At 50.2% G+C, this 23,874-nt stretch overlaps 1 protein-coding gene across 1 annotated transcript in view; it reads left to right on the forward strand.

Annotated features, from left to right (window-relative positions):
- The window catches only part of LOC142575018 (testis-specific serine/threonine-protein kinase 1-like), a 127,439-nt gene that overhangs the window by 49,637 nt on the left and 53,928 nt on the right, over positions 1-23,874 (forward strand). Inside the window, exon 3 of the mRNA XM_075683992.1 lies at positions 7,193-7,367. Within this exon, the coding sequence (XP_075540107.1) occupies positions 7,193-7,367 (175 nt within the window). The remainder of the gene's footprint in view (positions 1-7,192; positions 7,368-23,874) is intronic.

Here is a 23,874-nt window from a genome sequence, read left to right on the forward strand (position 1 = left end):
CTGCGACGGATGAAGGCCGATGATGATAGGGTGGTGGTCACTACCCCAGCAGTCGGGCTCCAGGTGCCAAGTGGGAGTGCCGGGACCCGACCACCACGTAAGATCCGGTGCATATATTGTACGTCGAGCTTGAGGCACAGCCCGCGCTGCTGAATCGGGATGGTTCAGTAGTACAAACAACGCATCCGCGAAGGCGTCCCACACACGCGTACCTCGAGGGCTAGAAGTAGGGTACCCCCAATCTGGGTGAGGGGCATTGAAATCACCACCAACTAATATAGGACACGCTGTGTATTGGCGACAGACATTCACTAACCAGACCAGACTAATTCACGAAGAAGAGCCACCGGCTGGTCTTATGTAGTATGACACTACCACAACAGTTGCCTTGGGTAACTTCACAGCTACCGCCACTACCTCCTGATATGAGTTACACCAGTTTTCAAGAGAACGGCAGACCTGAGGATAGCGCGTATCAACATACACTGCCGCCTTCCTGGAGGGGCAGCTGTGTGCACGCGACGGTCACTCATCGAAGGACACACGTATCCACTGAAGCCCGGAATGGCAGGCAAGGCGTTGGTCTCCTGTAGTAACAGGGCCCACACCTGCAGCTTGTTCATACGTATACGTGATTTAAGCTACCCCACTTTCGTGGAGAACCCTCTAGAATTCCACTGAAGCACGCCACAAACACCGGTGCCCGCCATTTTGATTACGAGTCCAGGCGTTGTAAAATCACAGATGTCAGGTTGGATAACTGGCTGAACATGAACCGCAAAAGGGATGTTGTAGAGTTATCTGGCAACGGAGCTGAAGACCTGGTAGACTCTGCGACCGATACAGCAGGGCGTGACAGACGATGATGCAGCGGAATCGATAGTTGTAGTGGTGTGAGATTCCACTGCACGTCGCCGACGCGCAAGTAGTTCACGGTGCTGTCGGAGCTTGGATACCTCCGCTAAAAGGCGGGCAATTTGATTGTCAACTGCTGCCATATCATCACGCGGATGTTCCGGCTCGCTCTGCTTCTGTGTAACCAGCGGGCGACGGGGGTCTTTGCGAACTTTGTCACTGTAAGTCTGTTGGGAATGGGGTGCAGGCGGGTCGGGCTCGGAAAGCTCTGGCCAGTCGTCGTCATCCCACTGGAGCGCCGCAAACCTGTTAGATGTCGGCACTGGTTGTGTTGCATGCTGAGGCCATTGCTTATGAATCCCGCGACGAACCTTCTGAGTGGCCTTTTGCTTTGTGGGACAAGTTGGAGAAGTGATGTTGTGGTCGTCAGACTTGCAGAGTCCAGATCGGTAAGACACTGCGCCAGCTAGTACAGCTTCATCTGGCGCTGTAAATGGACAGGATCGGCGCATGTGGCCCGGTCGGAAACAGTTGTAACAATAGACGACACTGGGTTTATATGGCCGAGATCGTAGAATGCAGCCATAGTAGTACAGGCGGGCTGGGGGAGTTGGTGGGCCCTGCAAGGTGACAATGCAAGTGCGCCCCTTTCCCATGTAGCGCGCTTGAATGACACGGTGAGTAGGACAGTAGGGCTCACGCTGGAGAGCAGTCTGTTCCTCGCCAACGTCAACGTTATAAACGACACAGCGCTGTAAATCCGAGCCCTCTACCAGGTACACCTGGACCGGCACGGTGGCTTCGCTTCTTATTGAGAGACGTTGAAGCGTTTGCAAACGCTCGACAGCAGCCACTGTCGGGAGCCACACAGCGATGGTATTTGACTTCTTCCTGGCCGTGAAGCCGCGGAAGCCTGTGGTGCCAAGACAAGCGTCTAGGTTCGCCTGAATAATCCTGTTGGGAATCTCCGTGAGGCTTGTGGTGACCAGAGCTTTAATGGTTGCTTTATTGCAAACCGAGCCCGCCGTCGACACAACTGGGTGGTCAGTCGTAAGACAGGAACGCTCGCCTTGGGAGCCGCTGTTGGCCGAACACGAATCTGGTGCAGATTGCTCCGAAGGACGCTTCTGAGAACCACGGGGTGCCGACGGCACAGATTGTAGCGCAGAAGACAAATCCATAGGGGTACTCGTTTCGTCATGCACAACAACTGGTGCCCCATTCGCGATCAGTGTATGGGAAGCCATCGCCGGGCTCCGCCCTGAGGGCAGATCACTCATGGTCTGATGTGCATTTTGGGAAGGCGATGGATGGGCTGGGGGGGGGGAGCCGAAGGACTTGGAGTAGGAACCAGGAGCTGGGATCCAGGCTCAGGTGTCAATTGTGCGGCCGGTAATACCGTCGTGACGAGCGGCGCCGGTGAATCTACCGCCGCCAGCGCGTCACCGGAGGCACTAGGGCTAGTCCCGGTGTACAATTCAGCTGCAGGGCCGATGGAGTGACATTCGCTGAATGTCAAAAAACCAGACTGCGCATGAGCGTCCGGAGCGTCCTCAGATATCTTGGGGTCCAATCTCTTGATGTACGGAACGTATTTACGCGGAAGGCGAGATTTTCCACAGGAGCGGTCGGCAGCCACCTTAGCAGGGAAACTTCGTCGTCGTCCCCGCTCTGCCCGCTCAAGATTTCGCGGGCATAGTATAGCTCTAGAGCCTAGGAAAAGCTTGAACAGGTGCGAGTGCGGCACTCTTAGCGTGGGAAGCTAGCCCGAGTAACTAGCTCAAGGACTGCTGCTCACGAGGGCGAAATACCTTCGTGTAATTATAATAACCCTAGTAAGACTACTTTCGAAAAAGAGGATGGCTGAGAGGGCTGTACTACGAGTGCTATCACTGATAATTCTCTCTCTCTCTCTCTCTCTCTCTCTCTCTATACATATATATATATATATATATATATATATATATATATATATATATATATATATATATATATATATATATATATATATATATATATATATATATATATATATATATATATATATATGGGATCGAATGCGAGCGCTGTTGCTTTGTCTCTGCGTGTAGTAGTTAAGAGAACGAATTTAAGGGAGGAGAAGAAGAAAGGAAAGGAAGGTTTCTGAAGCATAATTGCAGCGCCGTGGTTTTAAAGCGCACCCACAGTAGAGAAACGGAAGGCGATATAAGCGTGCGCGGTCCTTAATTCGCTAATCACCATGACTTTATTACCAAGTTCCTCTGTCGAGCAGGGGAAGCGCGACGCCTTGCTCGGCTACGCACCCTGCTTCGCAGGACCGATCAAAGATCCGCTACGACAGCCATCGCCTACATGTATATTTCGATCCTGGTGATCTTGCGAGGTTCTGGACGGCATTACGGAAACGCGGCTTCTGCCAGAAGTTCTTGTCCCACTATGTTGGACCTTACGTTAAACTCGAACGCTTCAGCGAGGTCAACTATCGCGTCGCCATGCGCGCCCCAAGAACAGTGGACGACACTCGGCCCAAGGGACGCACGTTGCCCGCCTGAAGCCTTTCGATCCACGAGCGACTGACTGACTCGCCCGAAGTGCTTCGTCACCCAACGGGGACATGTGGCGACCTTCTCGTAGCAAAGGGCAGAAGGAACGGGAATGACAAAAAGACGGAGGGTAGAGAAAGAGGACGACGATGGTAGGCGGGCTAACTTTGGACCGCTCCCGGAATAAACGCCAACCGTCTCCCTTTACTGCCTTTCATTGTTAAGTAAACGGTTCGCGCGTGACAATATGTTCAATGGAACTTAAAACCGCTGTTCTTCTTTAAAACAGTTAACGAACTGCACATATTCAACACCCTTGGGAAAAACTCTGTCATCAGACAGAGACGCTAATTTGCGCTCAATACATAACAAGAAAATATTGCAGAGCACATGGACAATGCACGACCGTTTCTCTGCAAATACAACTGATTGTCAAAAAGTACTAAAACAGATTTAGGAGAAAACTTATGTAACGACATAGAACTACCGATTAAAAATTGGACACCCACTTGAACGAGCGATTTTTCTGCTGTGCTGTTTATTTCGATCCTCAAGTATTTCCTTTTCCTAGAAGCGCTGGAGGTGTCACGAACGTCTAGCCTCCAAATATCCCAACTTTCAGCTTTCAATATTACAGGTAACGTAATCGACACCGAGGTAGACGCGCAGTTGTTTCTCTCGTCGACAAGGTTTCAGTGATGGATGAAAGAAAACCTCGACCCCATTGGTTCAGTCAGGATCTTCCGACATGTACACGACTTTTTGGTGGCATGCGGTACTTAACCCAAGGAAGGCCCCGACATCAAGCTGAACCGAATGCCCAACTTGTTCCATTCCTATTTTCCAGGCCTCACGTGTGGAGGGTATGATATGCTTTGTCGACTTAGAGCAGCACTCCAGCCAAAGCCATACATGTTGGACCTATGCGCCACGCTCGGAGGAACTCCTTCTGCCGTTTTCGTCGAATCACTAAAAACTCGTGAAAAGGGCCATTGCCACTAGCGTCTTGCGGAACGCCCCAGCCGATTCCTGTCATCGTCAGGTGGCCCGAAGCTGCAGTGCTCAAGCACAGCGGCTGAAGGCGAGCGGCTATCCTGAATCCCTGTGGTCTGCCCTGACTGGTACTCCCTTGTGGGAGGTCCGGACCTCCAAGGGCCACGTCCGACAAGGCGTTGACCAATCCATGGTGGCGGCAATCCCGTATGTGCACAGTGTCTCTCATCGTGTTAGGAAAGCCGCTGGACGTGCCGGGTTGTGCGCTGTGTATTGGTCTCTCCGTGTGCAAGAAAGTGAACGCTAGGAAAACTTAAAAACAAGTGTTCTGTCAAGAAGCACACCACCAGCGATGTGACCCGCAAAAGCGAGGCCGCGTACGAGATCCCGACCTCGTGCAGCCGATCATATGTAGGACAATTGCGCCGTTGCCTTGACGACCGTCTGCGCAAGCACGCCAATAACGTGAAAACAAAAAGCGGGAGTAATCTGGCCATCCACTGTGCGAAGTGTGGCTGCTATTCAATTTTCCAAGAAGCATGGCTTCTCCGCCGGTACAAAGACAAAAATGCAACGCGAGATTTTTGAAGGTTTGCCGTGAAAGGTGATGCATGCGTCAACGCTTCCATCGCTCCTTCTGACAAAGAGTTTGTTTCACCGCCTTTAATGTTACAGTTCATTTTACTTTCATTCTGGCGAGTTCACTTTTTAAGCACTAGACGCATGCGGGGCTGGAAGTGCATGATTCCCCCGTCCCCACAAACCTCTCATTTCAAGGTATGTTTGTGTACGTGCACAATAAACCTAAGTAGTTGACAGGCAGTGCTTATCCTGTGTTCCTGCCTTGTCCGTAATTATTTCACGCTGTTTTTACCGACGGATTCATATCGACTGTCTCGCATTCAGACCCTGCAGAGTGGATAACCCGCTTTGCTATTGGACCGGCGTGGAAACCATCACTAGTGGCACAGCTTACCTGCGTGGATCTGATTCGAATCCTGCTAGCCTCACAGGCAGTTGCAGGATGGCGGTATAGTGCTTCGTTAGAAAATCCAATACAATTATTATGAGCTAGTAGACAAAGTTCGAAAGAAAGGAGGTCTGTTGGCGGTAGGTAAGCTATTCTAAACTTGCAGTAGCCGCTGCAGAGGAGCGATAATAAGGAATTCACTCATATATAGAAGTATATTAGGATACATATTGTGAGTATATCGTATCAGGTACCATACTACGAACGTATCTTTGGTCTGTACGTCGAATACTTATCGTCCCATCATATCGTATCCATATTATGATACATTATCAAAGTATATTTGGCCAGCCCTGTCTACGCCGAACTTACAAACGAACTACATGATTACCAATCACTGATACGTCCGATCATGCGGCCCTACAATGTGACCTTAACGCCACATCGCCTTGGCGCTGTGATTCCTTAATTAGCCTTAATAATACTAAATGAAGAAGTATGCATGTCTCACGGACTTCCTCTTGCTATGTGTCTTTCAAGTGTACCCTTAGTAACACAACACTAACCTGTGTATCATCATTAAAATATCTATGTATACACTAGCACTCTATAATGGAACTTGCATCTTCAATACATATTTCTTAACGCTAACCGCGTGGTCGGTTTCATACACCGCAATTTTCTTCCCGCGACTCTTCACGTTAAGTTTGAACTTTATAAAGCATTGGTACGTCTGAAGCTCGAACATGCCTGCTGCATCTGAGACCTTGGCCAAGCTAAGCTATCAAGTCTTCTAGAATAACTTCAGAACAGGGCCGCCCACTTCATTTTATCTAATTATTGACATTTCGCAAACGTATCATCAGTGCAACTGACGTTCGGTTTGCCTGACCTTGCCTTACGTCGTGAGGTTATGCGCTTATGCCTCTTTCATAAGATTTACTACACTGATACCGTTAAGATGAGTTGTTCCTTTGACCATCCTAACATTTCAAGTCGCATCGATCAGGCCTGGGGGTAGCAGCATGCCACTCCAACTCCTACGTTTACTCATTCATACCACGGACTGCCGACGACTGGAACAAGCTTCCTACTTCCATCGCTGGCATATGCAACACTTCTAACTTCAAGAAGAAGGTTACCAATGACTTCAGATGTACTCACCACTCCCCTCTGTAATGGCTTCGGATCTTGAGAGTATGGAGATAAACAAACAAACAAATAGATAGATAAATAAATAAATAAATAAATAAATAAATAAATAAATAAATAAATAAATCTCAAGCCTCACGATTACCAGTAAGTGCTTTGTACGCCGCAGTTGAATGCAGTGGAAGAAAGGAGATCAAATGACTTGATAAGAAATCGTAATAAACGAAGCCATCATGATAGGGAAAGGCAGAGCGAGCGCCGTGGACTTTCTTAATTTAGCCACCATGCTCGTAAGTGATTTCATTATGGCCATGTAGATGTTAGCAAGAATAATCTGGTGGTGAAATGAGAGGAAGAGAATACATTTTGGTAAGGAAATGAAGTTACTACTTGTATGGGCCTAGCCGACAGATAGAGATTGCCCTCGTAACCCATGCCTAGCGACAGCGTGTTTGAGTAAGCGAACCAATGACTTAGAAACCGAGGGGACTTGGCTTGACGCCGTCATTTCGTGTTATTTTCGCTGGGCGTAGACCGTGGAAAATTCCCACTGGAAATACCGCCGTTAACGGATGCCGCTGGCGCCTGCAAAAAAAAAAAAAAAAAAAAGAACACTGCAGGCAGCGCAGACATTTAGTACCAGCGGCTACGGCACTGCATTGGCTTCTCTCCATTACAGAAAGTAAAACGCCTGGACGAGAAGACAACCCACCAGTTCTTCATGCAGCTCGCCAGTGCCTTGGCTTACTTGCACAAGAACGACGTGGCCCATCGAGATCTGAAGTGCGAGAACGTTCTCCTCACGACAGTGGACGTCGTCAAACTCACCGACTTCAGCTTCGCCCGTTATTGCAGTGCGTATGGCTCCGTCATTTTGGTACGCGATCTTGATGCGAACAACAAACTGGGTAAAACAAAACATTTGGCGCGTAGCGGTGGCGAGGGCAGCAGTGGAGCAGAAAAGTAGTCTCACACTGCTTACAGTCGGTTTTCGCGCAATAAGCAGCGGTCAGCGCAATAATGATCCATCAGGTGTGCGTAAAATCCGATTAGACAGTGTCATACTGGCATGACAACGATATTATGGACCAGGAACAACAGTACACACGCGGCCTTATGCTGAGAGCGCGTTTGTCACCAAAACGGAAGCTGGTAAACCAAGCTGATGTTCACGGATTTCATCTGGTGACCTCTGCTGTATATGATGCCCATGAACTTTACAACGCATACTGTAATAGAACATAAGTATATTGTCTAAAGTTTCCTCAGTATTACAATGTAGAAATATCGATCATTTTCAATTGGTTCCACCTTCTCCAACATAAAGTATACAATGAAAAGGTAAACATCGAACAAGCGTGCGCAAACTCACAAAGTATTGACACTACGATCGAAGAGAAATGTGCGCCACATCACTGGCCAACAAACGCATTTATAGCACAAAATACATGCACTTATACAGCAGATGTTACCAGATGACCTGCTAAGCTTGGAGCTGGTAACGTAAATAAATTGTGCAAGAAAGTTTTTTGGTGCCATATTCTAAGACAGTTGCTCATTTGATAACGTCGTGTACAATGTATTTATGTCCCTGACGGAGAGCACAATGCATTTAGAGATGCGTCATATATTTGCATTTGAGGCCGCAGGTCTAGCATTGGTTATAAATATTTCACATAAAATTATTCATGTATGGGCTGCACCCCATTGTTTCTAAGCGTGTCTTGTCGAGGATCTGCAGCAACACCCTACCCGGTCTCAAAGCGGTACAGAGGCGTATCATATTTGCAATTGGGTTGGCGTCCTCAGGAACGTAGTTTCCTGGTGCTGTTGGAATTCATCCCGTATACTTTCTCACAAATAAATAAAATAAATTGACAATATTATCTAGTGTGTAGCCAATGAGTATAAAACAGCAAGGAGCAATTACATGTTCAATTATTGTGACTAGTTGAAAATACAAACTAAAGTATAGCATCACTTCAGATGGGAACAAAAAATTATATGTGAAGATTATGATGCATCAAAGGCGACATAATCATAAATACAGACAGAAAAGTGCAGAAAAAAAGAAACAAAGGAGCAAATCATAAATCGGGAAAGGCTCCATAATGTTTTACAAATTCATGCGATGCACTTGGATTTTGCATGCGGCTATGCATATACTTGCAGAATTAACCAACTACCTGTAACCAAAGCTTTTTTCTAACTGAAGTGGCTAAGGTACGCTGAAGAAGAATTATCGCGCTTCACATAATGTTATCTTCGTCTCAAAACAAGTATATATGTGTCTGAGAAGACTAATACAGTGCCCTACTGTGCACTCTAAGTCTAGAAATTTACTATGTGCAAGAATGCTTCAATTTTAATTTGCCTTATAAAGATTATGTCTGCAGAAGCCCTCAAACTAAGGGGCTTTTGCTTGGTTAACACTATATGTTCAAATCCGTCAATTGATGAACAAGTGTGACATGCAGATGCTGTAAGTTTATTGCATTGGACATATCCCTGCCTTCACTACCTTGGTTTCCAAGTAGATTGAGTCACCCTAAGTGTAAAATACCTGCTATAAGCACTCATATGACTATTTCACAGTAGGAGAAACCACAATTTTACATGTGCCAAATTAACTTTTCAATTGCAAGCGACTCTGGCGTTTCTAATTAATACGTAATGTGTTCACCGCGGTGTACAGAGGTATAGACGTAGCTTCTTGCTCGCGCTGCCGCGACCAGTTCTAATGAACTGGCTTCGTGAACATGCACATAAACGGTAATGACTTCTTGGGGTACTCTGCCTCCAATGATTTCCTTTTCTGGAACCTAAGAAGAAGTCATACTCTGAAATTAAAGTGAAAAAAATTTATAAAAGGGAAGACATGAAAATCTGTCTGCGTCATGTCAGTATTTAAAATAAAGAATGACAGTGGTTTGTATTTGTACCCTTGCATTTACGTGCTGTTAAATTACGTCAGCAGCTAACCAAGCATGAGGCGTTTCTGTTTATAGTGAACACAAGCACCGCGCTCACTGCAAGTATGTATTATGTCACTAAGCAAATCTACAATTTTATTGAATTGCTATTTATTTTTGTCTTTTGAGAGGCAAGACAAAAAGCGGTCACTTGTCACAAAACTAATCAGCTTTTTTTTAAAACACGTTTCTAACTTTTCAATGACGCTTGCTGTTATGTGTTTGCTTTCAGAGAGAATACTTAATCTTGACTTTCCCATCAGCGACATTACAAAATAATACCATGTTACGATGAGTGCCTAGAGCACGTGAGAATTTTCATCTTGGTGTGAAATACTGTATTTTGAAAGTTTTGGTGACATTTAGTGAAATGACACACCGATACCCGCATTCTAGTTTTCTCGTCCAAACTGCATGACAATGTATTTTGATTCTTTGGCGTGCGCTCCTCTGCACTACGTGAAGTCGCGCTGGGCTGGCCCTTTGATATACCTGTGTCCTTGCAGCTGCCTTCTTGCGTTATATAAAGCGGGTGCCTGAAAAATATTGTGTGCAAAAGTCAACACGAGGACATGGTGTAAAACAACATCAAGACAGTAAAGAAATAAGGTCACTGCAGTAAAACAAAGCTTTAACTCTTAGTCTTCCTATTGAATTGCCTGCGAAACATCTAAATGGCTTCAATAGCAAACTGCTAAACTAACTTCAATTTTTAGATTTGAAGAAAAAGAAATAACCGGCAGTTCATCCTTGTTGAGCACCAATATTACAATACTCCTACTAATAAATAGAATATTGGTCATTGTCAGATGTCATAAGTCTGTCATTAGTCTGGCGCGTCACAAACACAACTTGACATCCTAAGCACATGCCCAGTGTGCCCCAAGCGCCATCTCTGGTTCTGCCAATGCTGAAGTCATAATTTAAGGATCATATCGGGAAACATGATGTTCAGTATGGATGAAAATATGGTCCTCCTGTGGAATGGATATTACTGGATGCGCCTGTAAGAATGGCCTACATGGCTTGTTATGGCCCACATTTCAACGCTAACAAGAAACAGTTCACTACGGCCTGCATCTAAGCTTACTAAAAGGCATAAACTTATTTGGATATATGAGGTGCGCAATGGAGTTAATTTTTGACACATTCGGCTGTTGCTGAAGTTTTAAATCTAGCATTTTACATTCTTAAAGGCATGTAATTGTCGGAGTTAGACCACAGTTATTAATTTATTAGACCAACCCTTTGTTTTGCGTATGACATACGACTGGCAACAAACAATTAAGGCTACGTATTATTTTGGTACTTTATTTCTCCACTAGAAATAATAAAGCGATAAACAAACTTTGATCTACCATGGAGCAGCAAAATGCACAGATTCGGCCTGTAACTCCCAGAGGAAGGGGTATTTAACTGTTTATGTTGCCACGCAGTATTAACGGTGAAGAAGGCAGCAATTGACGACACTAGCGTTTTATTGGGCGAACTTGTGCCGTCAACAGCAGTCTACACTCAAAGAACCAGGATAGCAGCCAACACAGTCGGCGATTGTCGATAATCTAATGTCCAGGTCAAGCGCGTCGGCTTTTATACACGAGCCATCACCTGCCGTGGTTGTTCAGTGACTATTGTGTTAGGCTGCTGAGCATGGAGGTCGCGGGATGGAATCCCGGCCACGGCTGCTGCATTTCTATGGGGGCGAAATGCGAAAGCACCTGTGTACTTAGATTTAGGTGCACGTTAAAGAACCCCAGGTGGTCAAAATTTCCGGATTCGTCCACTAAGGCGTGCCTCATAATCAGAAAGTGGTTTTGGCACTTAAAACCCCACAATTTAATTTAATTTTTTTACACGAGCCATCGAACGTTCCAGAGAAGTCGCTGGTGCCCGCGTGTCCTCCAGAAAGTTCTACACCATTCGCGTGGCCCAAACATGCAATCAGATAACACAAGGTCCGGTGACAACAGACATAGGATAGATCCATCGATGACATTGCAGAAGCTTTGGAAAAATGCAGGCGCGTCAGAAATGCAGAAAGTGAAAAGTGCTCACCCCAAAAAAGATAAACAAGTCCACGTGTCAGTGCCTCCGTCTTAATAAGCATCGTCCCCATGCTACAAACATAACAGGAGAGCGAAACACAAACGGACGATGATCAAGGAAACAAAGTCCAAAGTAACACAGTCCAAAAGATGAAAGTCCAAAGGTCAGCTGCGCAAAGTCTCAAAGTTCATTAGCGCTGGTAGAATGGCTTAGGTCGCCCAACCTGGACTGTTCCAGGTCGTGAGTGGCGCTGCTGTCACAGCGAAATGCCGTCTGGCACGACTTCATAGTCGAGTGCGCCAATGCGTCCGATGATCTTGTAGGGTCCGAAAGAGCGGCGCAAAAGCTTCTCGCTAAGTGCTCGTCGGCGTATTGGGGTCCGAAACAAAACACGGTCGCTGGGCTGCTACTCGACATAGCACCGACAAAGGTTGTAGTGTCGGCTGTCGGTCCTCTGATGGTCCTTGATCCCCAGGCGGCGAGCTGTCAGGCTTCTTCGGCGTGCTGGAGATAGGTCGTGACGTCAAGATGCTCTTCGTTGGTGACGTGCGGCAGCATGACTTGATCAGTCGTTGTCAGGTCCTTGCCGTAAACCAGCTTGAACGGAGTGATTTGTGTTGTTTCTTGCACCGCCATGTTGTAAGCGAACGTTACCTACGACAGGACGACATCCAAGGTCTTGTAATCGACGTCGACGTATATTGCGGGAATGTCGGCGAGTCTCTTTTCAGGCGTGGTAAGACCATTCGTCTGCGCGAGGTAGGCAGTTTTTTCTACGGTGGCTTGTCGGAGGACTGTGTTGTAGAATGACTTGGCTGAGCTCCGTTGCAAAGCCCGTACCTCTATCGGTGATGAGGACTTCTGGGGCGGCATGTCGCAGCAGGATGTTATCGACAAAGAATTTTGCCACTTCGTCTGCGCTACCTGGCAGAGCTTTCGTTTCAGCGAATCAGGTTAGGTAGACCGTCGCCACGACAACCCACTTATTCCCAGATGTTGACATCGGAAAGGGTCCCAACAAATCCATCCCGATCTGCTTAAATGGTCGGCAAGGAAGCTCGATCGACTGTAGTAATCCTGCTAGCCTTGACGATGGCGTCTTCCATCGCTGACGCATTCGGCATGTCTTGACGTAACGGGCGACGTCGGCGGTCAGGCGCGGCCAGAAATGCCTTTCCTGTATCCTCGATAGCGTCCGGGAGAATCCGAGGATCCCAGAGGTTGGGCCCGTCATGTAGGGCGTGAAGTACTTCAGGACGGAGCACTGAGGGAACAACAAGAAGGTTATTGGCGCGACTGGTGAAAAGTTCTTCTTTACGAGTGCGTTGTTTTGAAGCGAGAACAAAGACAATTCTCGCTGAAATGCTCTAGGGACAACGTCGGTAGTCCCTTCCAAATACTCGACGACGATTTTTAGCTCCAGGTGTGCTCGTTGTTGTTCAGCGAAGTCTTCCGCGCTCATTATTCCAAGGAAGGCCTCGTCATCCTCGTCATCTTTCAGTGGCGGGTCAATGAGGGTGCGTGATAGGCACTCGGCATCAGAGTGTTTTCGTCCGGACTTATAGATTACAGTGATGTCATATTCTTGCAGTCTGAGGCTGCACCACGCCAGCCGTCCTGAAGGGTACCTTGAATTAGCTAGCCAACACAACGCGTTAAATTATGTTTTTTACGTGCCAAAACCACTTTCTGATTATGAGGCACGCCGTAGTGGCGGACTCCGGAAATTGCCACCACCTGGGGTTCCTTAATGCGCACCTAAATCTAAGTACACGGGTGTTTTCGCATTTCACCCCCATCGAAATACGGCCGAAGTGGTCGGGATTCGATCCCGTTACCTTGTGCTCAGCAGTCCAACACCATAGCCACTGAGCAACCACGGCGGGTAACACAACGCGTGATGTCGCTGACGACTTTGAACGGCTGGCTATATAGGTAAGGGCGGACTACTGCTGTAGCCCAAATGATGGCTAGTCGTTCGTTTTCGGTCATAGAATAATTGCTTTGCGTTTTTGACAGCGATCGGCTACTGTAAGCTATCACCCGTTGAAGTCCGTCTTTCCTCTATACTAGGACGGTACTGAAGCCTAGGCTACTGGCGTCAGTGTGGATTTCGGTACCGGCGTCCTCGTCGAAGAGTGCAAGGACCGGTGGGGACTGCATGCGTCGTTTGAGTTCTTGAAATGCGGCAGCCTGCAACGTTTCTTACTTTAACTTATCAAATTTAGTTATATGTGTCAGCGGCTCAGTGATGGGTGAAAAGTCCTTCACCAAGCGCCTGTAGTAGGCACACATGCCAAGGAATCTACGCACTGCCTTCTTGTCGATGGGCTGCGAGAACTTTGTGGTGACAGCTGTCTTTTGCGGGTTTGGGCGGGCTCCAGATTTGCTGATGAAGTGGCCTAGGAAAAGGAAGTTCATAGTAAGCGAAGCGGCACTTTCCGGGCTTCAAAGTGAGCCCTCATCATTTGATTACCTCTCGTACTGTTGCAAGCCGCCTAAGGTGATCGTCGAAATTTCCGGAATAGACAACGACGTGATCCAAGTAAACAAGACAGGTCTGCGACTTCAATCCTGTTAACACCGCGTCAATCACGTGCTGTAACGCTGCTGGCGCCAACCACAGTCCAAATGGCATAACTTTGAACTCATAGAGGCCGTCTGGCGTGAGGAAGGCGGTCTTTTCGCGATTTATCTCGCTGACTTTGCCAGTAGCCAGACTTGAGGTCGATCGACGAGAAGCATTTGCCGTTGCAGAGCCAATCCAATGCGTTTTCTATCTGTGGAAGGGGTTATACGTCCTCTTTCGTGATCTTGTTCGATCGACGATAATCGACGGAGAAACGTAGGGTTCCGTCCATTTGCTTCCCGAAGAGTACAGGAGGTGCCCGCGGGCTTTTCGACGGCTGGATGATGTCGTCCCGTAGCATTTAGTCGACTTGTTGCCTAATAGGTTCAAGTTCTCGCGAGCGTGCTCTTCAGTTATTATGCGATGCTCTGCAAGTGGTGTCTGTCGAATCCTGGATTTCGTCGAAAAGCAGTCTTTGTAGAGTTCTCAGCCGCTGCTGCTTTCTCGTGGATGTCGAAATCTGTTTCGGGAAATATGGTCGTCGGGGTAGATGCCGCAGAATCCGATAGGGCAAACGCATTGCTGGTTTTCACAATTTCCTCCATATACGTTATTGTCGTGCCTTTGTTGATGTGCTTTAAAGCCTGGCTCAAGTTGGTTAGCATCACTTTTGCTTTCCCTTCTTGCAGTCGAGTGATCCCTCTTGCGACGCAAATTTCATAGTCGAGAAGTAGACATGGGTCGCCCTTGATGATGCCTTCTACGTACGTTAGCGGGTGTTTCAGTGCCGACAGAAATAACAATGATGTAGCGAGGCGGGATGCTCACTTGATCTTTGAGCACACTCAAGGCGTATTGACTACGAGAGCTCTTCTTCGGTATCGCTTGATCTTCCGACAGCGTTATGGACTTCGACTTCGGGTCGATGATTACTCCATGTTGGTTGAGGAAGTACATGCCCATGATGACGTATCGGGAGCACTGTTGGAGGATAACGAAGGTCGCAGGGTAACTCTGGTCATGAACGGTAATTCTTGCCGTGTAGATTCAAGTTAGCGTTGTGAGTCAGCGTTGTGTCCTCCAGCGGTTCGAATGTAAGAGCCTTCCCATTCAGACTTAACTTTCTTTATCTGGGCGGCGACGTGTCCACTCATGACGGAATAATGGGCTCCTGTGTCCACTAAGGCGGTGACTTCGGGGCCGTTGAGAAGCACGTCGAGGTCGGTGGTTGTTTCGCATTACAGTTAGGTCTTGGCGTGGGATCACAGCTGCGTCGCGTTGACGTGTGGCTGGTGCGTGGCGTCGTCAGGTCGTCTTTCGTCGGCGTATTCTTTGCTTCTTGGCTTCGTCGGGACGGCGGCGTCTCGTATGTCGCCGAGGCAGTATTTTTGGCGCATTCGTCGGCGGCGGAGGATTTTAGCCAGTTCGACGAACAGTAACCGCACCTCCATCGGTTGCTACTTTTAGTTTTCCGTATATGGTCTCCCAGAACGGCCCCGGGCTGGGCCAGGGTATGGTTGGCGTTATGGTGACAGGTAGTGGTCTGGTGAGGGCGAAGGGGATGGTTGTCGAGAACTCCACTGAGTTGCGGCGAAATAGTCGGCGATGTCATTTGGGCGCTCCCCAAGCTTTGGACATGGCGCTTTTACGGCGAACTCTCTCAGTCCCAAATCGTGGTATGGGCATCGGCGGTACGGATGGCGGGCTTCTTCGCAGCGATAGCAGAGCGGGCGGTGGTCGGGGGCTCGCCAAATGTCCGTCTTCGTCGCGTAGCTGCGCTGGGAGACGGGTGAGCGTGCTTGCGTCGGCGGCGGTGGACGACGGAATTGCGGCGTTACAGGGCTCTGACGCGGGTGGGGATCTTGACGGTGGGCGATGCCGGCGTAGGTCATCGCTTCCGGCACGGGAAGCGGCGATTCCGGCGGTACTTAGGAAACGTCCCGTGACTGTCGAAGTTCGTCCTTGACGATGTCAGTGACTGAGGACACCTGAGGTGGCGACGAAGGAAACACCTTGCGCAATTCTTCGCACTGACCGTGTCCTGACTCACCACGAAGCAGCAGCATGTTTTCCCAGTTTTTTTACGATCCTAGCTACTTGTCCGCGTTCTCCCACGACAGCGCTCTTGAGCGTAGCTGGTTTACCGCTTCCGGGGGAGAAGGTATGGATCTGATGCCGACTATTCCGGCCGTTGGTTTGCCCCTAGTATTGCTAGGGGCAAATTGCTAGTAGGTACAGCTGGGCGTGGCGCTTGCGGAGATGCCGGACATGTGCGCGCATGCGCGAATAAGAGCGGTTGCAAGAGAGAAAATGTGCGGACTTTTGATCCTTGAATCCATGACTTTGCCTAGGCATTACAATGGAGTTTCGTAGCGCGTGTTGTATGCGTTTGTCCCTAGGCGGGCTGGCAGTAGTCGCTGGGCGCGGTAGTGCTGAACTTAGCGTCGCAAGTTGGCGGCTGGACGTAATTATATTTATTCAATCGTGCTTTTTACTAATTGAAACAACGTGTCATTATTTCGAATTACTGACGGAGCCTCCAGGACACAAAAGCGGCAACGGGGACACCAAAGCTAGAACCCGGACTGGTCAGCGGGTTGGAGCTCGCCGAGGCCTGCGCCTGCCAGGGTCGTATAAGATCGGCTTTTTGGGACAGCGGACAGCCAACCTTTAATACGAACACCCACTGGCAGGCTTCGGCCTCCGCGGCCCCAACCCACGGGCCGCCTTGCTTCCAGCTTCGATCCCCCGCTACTCCTTGGGTGCCCCGGAGATCCTGCGCCGCCTGCTTTATTACAACCTCAGGTGCTTTACTGAGGCCTCTGGTTGCCGTTTGCATGTGCCGTCCTGGAGTAGTGCTTGTAAAAAATACGATCTATCGTCGTGACGGAAAAAGCGACCAGCAACTTAGACAACACCAGTCAGAACCTTGCCTCTTCAAACACAGGGATCACCAAATGGGGCATCCGTGCCCACTGCCTCACCGCGCAGGCAGCCAGCGGCGGATCGTAAAGAAACTCGACCGCACTCCGACATGCCGGCATGTCTAGGGGACAAACGCATACAACATGCCTTAAGAAATCTCCTGCGTAGTGCCTAGGCAAAGCCCCATTTCGAGGAGCAAAGGCCCTCAGATTTTGTCTCTCGCACACGCTCTTACTCGCGCCTGCGCAGAAACGTCGAGCGCCGCGAGAAACGCCACGTCCCGCTTTACATACTAGTAGTCTTTCAATGCAATGACCCTGCCGCTAGCAATTGTGGAAATGCCGTCCGGCGTCGCCCTCTCCAGCCCCGTACGTGGCCGCAGCTGCCGAGCATGCGCAGAAAGGCCCAGCTCCCCTAGCAAGCGCCGACAAGGAGAACGAGAAAAAATTCCTCACTGGCCAAGACTTGAGGGGCTTTAGCCAAGACATCGACACATCCGCGTCCGTTTGAACAAGAGCGAGAGGGTCAGTCTTTCTCTCCTTTCACCATGCCTTTCACTGATGCCGGGGCCGCGCTTGCGCCATGCCCCCATGGTGCGAACGACGACGGCGCTGATTCGAAGGAGGTGACGGGGGAAAAAGGGCACTCGTCAACCCATCTATCCAACTCGGCGCGCACGCGCGCTAGGCATGTTCTCGGGCCACAGCCGCCGCTCGTCCAGCATAGCAGCCAGCGGCCAGGTGCGGGGAATGAGGCTAGAGCACCTGCAAGACAGCCTGGCATTGAGCCTGAACTTCGATCGGCGCCCATCTCCACCACGGACACGACTGAGCACACTTTACCTGCCTCGAGCCAAAGTGCTGACAGCGCTGTCTCTCAGAAGGCGGCGCTCCAACCGAAGTTGTGCGCAAGTCCATCGAGACTGCTGAAAACAGCGCTGATTCGCTTCCCAAGAAGGCGAGGGAAAGGAAGCAGTGCTACAGGCCTTTCGTGGCGCCAGCACACACACCCTCTGTCGTTGGCCAAGCCTCAGGACAACACGCCGACAGGGTGCTCTTTCGTACGCAAGGGAAAAAAAAGCAACTTCCTAAAACTGATGCAAAAGAATATCGCAGCACCACTCTCAGCCATTCAGGGAGCATAGCGTGTTGGAGTGAACTTTCGGCCTAATTTTGTCGCCATCGACGCGCTACCGGAGGCAGACCCGTCGCCGCTGCTACAAGTCCGCACCATCGACGATGTGTCAGTAAGGGCGAAAGCTCTTACAAAAAACATTATGCAGATACCACGCACTGTGTGAATCGATGTAAGTGAAGCTTTCCGGGCTCGATGCTTTGATTGATGATAATTAGCGGTGATATTGACGGCTAAAGCTTAATTTTTTCAACGTTTAGGAGAGAGTGCTGAGTTGACGTTAAACGTTACCTTGCGTGCACCACTGCTCTTTGTCTGCGCACCACACAGAACACAAAGGGAGAGGTGTTTGCTTGAGGCGTTGTTGTGCGCCATATTTTATAACTTTTGAGAAGGTTGAACGTTGTCATTTCCTCAGATGGCACATCGCATTGTGGCAGAAGTGTTAAACTTGAATTGGATTATGAGGCCACACTCAGATTAGGAGGCAAGCCGTAGTGCCGGACTGTCGATTAATTTTGACACCATGATGGTCTTTAACGTGTCCCAAAATCTAAGTGCCGTGCATTTTCTAGTTCGCCCGCGTCAAAATGCGGCTGCCGTCGTTGGGATCATATCCATGACCTCTAGCAATGCCATAGCCGCAAAACACAGGGGCTACAGAAGTGTTGATTTGAGGGTCGACCGCTTCCGTAGTGTCTCCTGGGGCCCTATAACGTAAAACTATTCCAATATGTTTCTATTCCAATCTCCTGACTTTCACATTTGCGTAACCACCGACGCAAGCACCGGGCGGTCACCCGCAGGGTTGTCTGAACACACCAATAAAACGCTCTTCTCGTTCATAGGAGGTCACTTTTGTTTGCTTGGAAAACGAATAACATTGCCTACACTGAGCGGCTTGTCGTATCTAATTGGCTGATAAGAGGCGAGGAGAACGCTCAAGTGGAGAGGAATTCGATGGGGCAGAGCCAGTGCAATGAAAATCGATAACCGGATGAAGAGGGTGCTGCCGGCGTCTGTGATTGGTCGGCTTTCCGTTACTTAGCTTGCGGTGGCTGGTCAAAAATCGCGGTGGCATGCAACGGAAGCTTAAGAATGACGCTAAAACGGACCCTCAGCAAAGAAGAGTTGGCAGAATGAGGTGGTAAGCATGCCGAAAGTGCTCGAAAACGTTACACGGCCACGCAAGAAGTTTTATTATGCGTAAATACACCCATGCTCTCCGGCAGGCGCGAGTAGCTAGCGCCTGAGCGATCGGCGGCAGCCATCTTTTATTACTTTCGGAACGGGGCAGCCTGCGGCTATTCAGAAGAAAATTCAGTTTTGTTCGTCATATAATTCATCTTTAATGCGTACACGCCACTTTGACGCGGTGAGTTTTCGCGGTTTTGTGACGGCGCGTGACAGGCAGGTGAAGTGGGTGCTGCCCGAAAACGTTTGACCAATAGCCGGGGGCTAATGGCGAAAAGGTGTCGAATCAGAAATAACTGTTTTTCTTTTTCTGTCAAATCATGCATAATTAGTGTGTACGCATCATATCAGATTGGGAGGTATCGCGGTTTTCGTGACGTCGCGTTACAGCCAGGGGAGGGGGGGGGCCTCGAAAAAAGTTTTTGACCAATCGCGGAGGGCTGATAGCAGAATTGGAATAGAAAATTTTGGAATAGTTTTACTTTATAGCGCCTCTGGACCCTGCGGTGGGCTTTAAATAATGCAGCTCGGCTTCTGCACGCCCGGCGTAAGTTGCCCGCATGACATATTTGCATGGCGTTTATTTTTCAAAAATAGCAGCAACGTACTGTACCGAAGCTTGAACTTAAGCTTATCCAGTTTCTCCTCAACCGCCGTCGCATAGTAGTTGGGTTTGCTTGCCATCTAATGTCACCTCCCTCCCCCTCCCCTGCTTGCCCTTCCTCCTGTCATACAGTTCTATGTACGTTCTTTCTGGACTCGCACCTTTTAGCCCTGCAGTTTCTGCAATGCTTCTGAGGGGAGTCACGGATAATTCCAGCAGTCAGGAGGCTAAACTGGCGACGGCCAGGGAGCTCCAGATGGCATTGTGCACATTCGACGTAGTGGGGTAAAAACGAGCTTCTAGCGTCGCCTTTCCTCTCTGACTCGCTCCTGTCGTGTATGCACACACTGTCACTCCTACTCCCCCCCCCCCCCCCCTGACGCGCTGTGCCTGACAGCAGCAGCCATAGCAGCAGCAAGGGGAAAGTCGAAGGAAGAGGCAAAGAAAGCTTCGCTTTGAAACACTTGTACTGGCATCATTTTCGGTGTCGACTGTTTTTTCAAATTGGACACGATTAGGAAAAACCTTCAAGCCCCCGTGGCCGTCCTCTCCTGCGAACGCAGGGGCCACAAGATCGCGGTTCGATTCAGCGGCCATCAAGTTCCTGCCGGTGTGCTGCTGTTGAATCAGGGTCGCCTGGTTCGACCCAGGCTCCCGTGGCCACTCCAGTGCGATCTCTGCGGTTTGTTGGCCACGCCGGTGTTACATGTTCGTGCGATGCCCGCGGTCTCCGTTGTCGAAATTCACATGCCACAGCCGACTATACCGCGCAGCGACCGCGTTGCATTAACTGCAGCGGGAATGACGCAGCATCAGAGTCGCGCTGCCCCAACTTGCAAGTGGAGAGGAAGGCAGCCATGGAAGGCAGCCCCTCACGCGACAGCAGGCGATCGCTAAGGCCCGCGCCTCATCAGACGCCATCTGAAGGCAGCACAGAGCCGCCTCTCGTCTTTCCGCGGCCGTACAGGCTGGATGTCATTCTGAGACACACTCTGTGGTTGCAGCGCCCAGCCGGCGGAGCAGCTTGCAACCTCCACCGCCTGCGATACAAGGGATGCCGTGATTGCGGTTCTCGCTGCAGCACTACGTGTCCTCATCGAAACAGCAACGACGGACGACACCGCTCGGCAAATGTGCGCTGCGGCCCACGCCGCCCAGCAGGCCCTGCTCCACCATGGATAGACGATCTCCGAAACGTCGGCCGCGCATCCTCCGGTGGAATGTCCACTCGATGCGGTGCCGACACGCTGAACTCGCTGAGCAGCTTAATCTGCCCAAATTTTTGGCATATCACAGCGCCATCGAATGCCAGTCGCAGTCCTGCAGCAAGAGACATTGCTGTGACCCGCTGAATTCGCCTGGATGGTCCCACGCATCTCTGTATGTTCGCGCATGTCTTGCCCAAGCCGTCGTCTCAGACATCGTAACCAGTGTCATCGAGTGCGTGGCTGCGACTGTGGGCGTTGGGGGATGTGACACCTGTGTCGCCAGCGTTTATGTGCAGCTCGTACGTCGGTGGGGCACTTCGTTCGTGGCTAGACTCGCCGATCGCATCGGAGGGGACTGTGTCGTGCTGGGCGATTTTAACTGCCTCCACATGACATGGGAGTGCCTTCAAACCGAGCCCCAAGGCAGGGACTTAGTCGATTCCATTGTCTCTACGGATTTCCTACTCCTCAACACCGGCATCCCTCCATTCGTGCAGCAAGGCACTCGAAAAAGTGCTATCGATTTGCCGCTGGTTAGCGAGTGTTGCCACTATGAGTGGCAACGTAGCGCCGACACTTCGAGCTCCAATAATTATCCGATCTCTTCCAAGCCGCACGTTGCAGACCGCAAACTGATGCGCTCCTACCGTGCCACCGACTGCACACAGTTCCAGAAACTCAGTGCCAAGCCCCCTACTGCGAACATAGATCTGCTGACCCACGTGACATGGTGTGTCGACGCCGCCACGAAATGCTGTTCTGTGCCTGTTGGAACACCGGTGCCCGACATTAAGATCCTTTACCTTAAAACTGTGCGGCGCCGGGCTGAACATCGAGCTATGAAGAGCGACAGGAAAGTTCATTTGACTCTGTACAATTGCCTTGACGCGGCGTGTCACCGTCATGCCAGGCAGCGGCGCAACCAGAGCTGAAGCAGTTTGTGTATGTCGCCGGACGACACGCGCAACACCTCGCGCCCATGGCGCATTCTTGGCGCCCTCCTTTGACCGAAGCTACCTCGCTGTCCTGCGCTTTGCATCGCGGTGGCACTAGGCTTGAGTGCAGAACGGCTCGCGGACGTGTTCGCCGCTGGCTCTGCGCCACCGCCGCCGTTGATTCATCCTGACAGCCCAGTTTACCAGCTTCCAGAGCACAAGGCCCCTCTCCTGGCGCCACTGCGCTATTTCCCGATGAGCGGAATTCTTCAGCAAGTGAAAGCGCTGTGCACGGAGCACTTACATTGAGCGAGCTTCGCAACGTGCTCGACACTCGGAGGCGATGCTCTGCGCCGGGCGCGGATGAAATAACCTACCAAACGCTCTGAAACATCGACTACGAGCAGCTCCCTTCGCTGGTGGAGGTGTACAACCACATGTGGCACACCGGCGTTGTCCCTCCTGAGTGGAAAGAAGTCACCGTTGTGCCTCTCCTCAAGAGTGGCCAATCCCCAAGCAACGTGAGCTCGTACCGTCCGGTTTCACTCACGTCTGTCGCCGGCAAGACACTCGAGGCTTTGGCACTTGGCTGTCTAGAGTGGATCCCCACGGCCCTCGACGCATTCGCTCCCGAGCAGAGCGGCTTCCGCCAGTGCGTGCAACAGCTGACGCTCTTGCCGAGGTTGTTGCTACGGTCGAGGAGACCTCGTCCTGCTTGATGTAAAGGGCGCCTTCGATGGACCGCCACACGCTACACTCGTCGGTGTGCTCCACGACCTCGGTATCACCGGCTGGCTACTCGGCCACGTCCGAGGCTTCTTGAGTGATCGCCCGCTTCGTGTTAAGGTCGGTGGTGCGTTCAGCCAACCGCGCAGTGTGTTTGCTGGTGTTCCGCAGGGCAGTGTTTTGAGCCCCTTTTTGTTTAACCTTGCCCTAGCGCGGCTCCCCGACTACATCCCGAAGGCTACTTCGCACGAAGTACGGGTGGCCATCTATGCCGACGACATCGCTTTGTTATAGGAAACATTGGTTGCGCTTTCTAGACAATCACATGTAAGAAGACACGACAGGCGCAAACTGACAACTGACGTTTATTCCAGAAAAAACACTTATATATCGGACCATACCAGCGCAGGCGCATCGGGGTATCAGCAGCGTAACAGAAGAACAACCCAAAATCACAAAAAACCAAAGGCGTGGCTCACTTAAACATACTATCAAGAAAACGTGCCTCCCTATCGCTTTGTTTGCCTGTGGCACTACGGATGTCGGCTACCAGGTGCACGTGTCTGTCCAAACTGCGATCGACGCTGTGGACGAGTACCTGGAAAGCATCGGCCTCCAGCTGTTGGCGACCAAAGTCGAGGCACTGATAGTGCACTCACAGAGTAACACAGTAAACGCAAGAGCGGACACTCCAGCCGTTTCGCGGCCGAGCTATGGAGCTTCGCCGATTCCGCTAGGTGACGGAGCCTATCAAGAAAAATGTGGCTGTGGCTGCGGCTGCGGCTAGCAGCTTGACAGGCGGCACGACCACTGGGCACGACCCAACGCGTGCGAAGCCTTGTCAGAGCGCACCGCCGGGCTCTTTCTGTAAAATGCACCTGAGCATCGTTGTTGGATTCTTCTGCCAGCGTCTGCTTCATCACCGTTTCATGGTAAGGCCACAGCAAGTTCTTTTGCGCGTTGTTAGCGACTTGTTCTCTTCGCATTTAGTTATGTCACTGTTAGCTGCATGAACGAGTGACGGCGGCCTTGCAGCCATGAACAGCTG

The sequence above is a fragment of the Dermacentor variabilis genome, chromosome 3, assembly GCF_050947875.1.
Source record: "Dermacentor variabilis isolate Ectoservices chromosome 3, ASM5094787v1, whole genome shotgun sequence".
In the NCBI taxonomy this organism is placed as follows: domain Eukaryota; kingdom Metazoa; phylum Arthropoda; class Arachnida; order Ixodida; family Ixodidae; genus Dermacentor; species Dermacentor variabilis.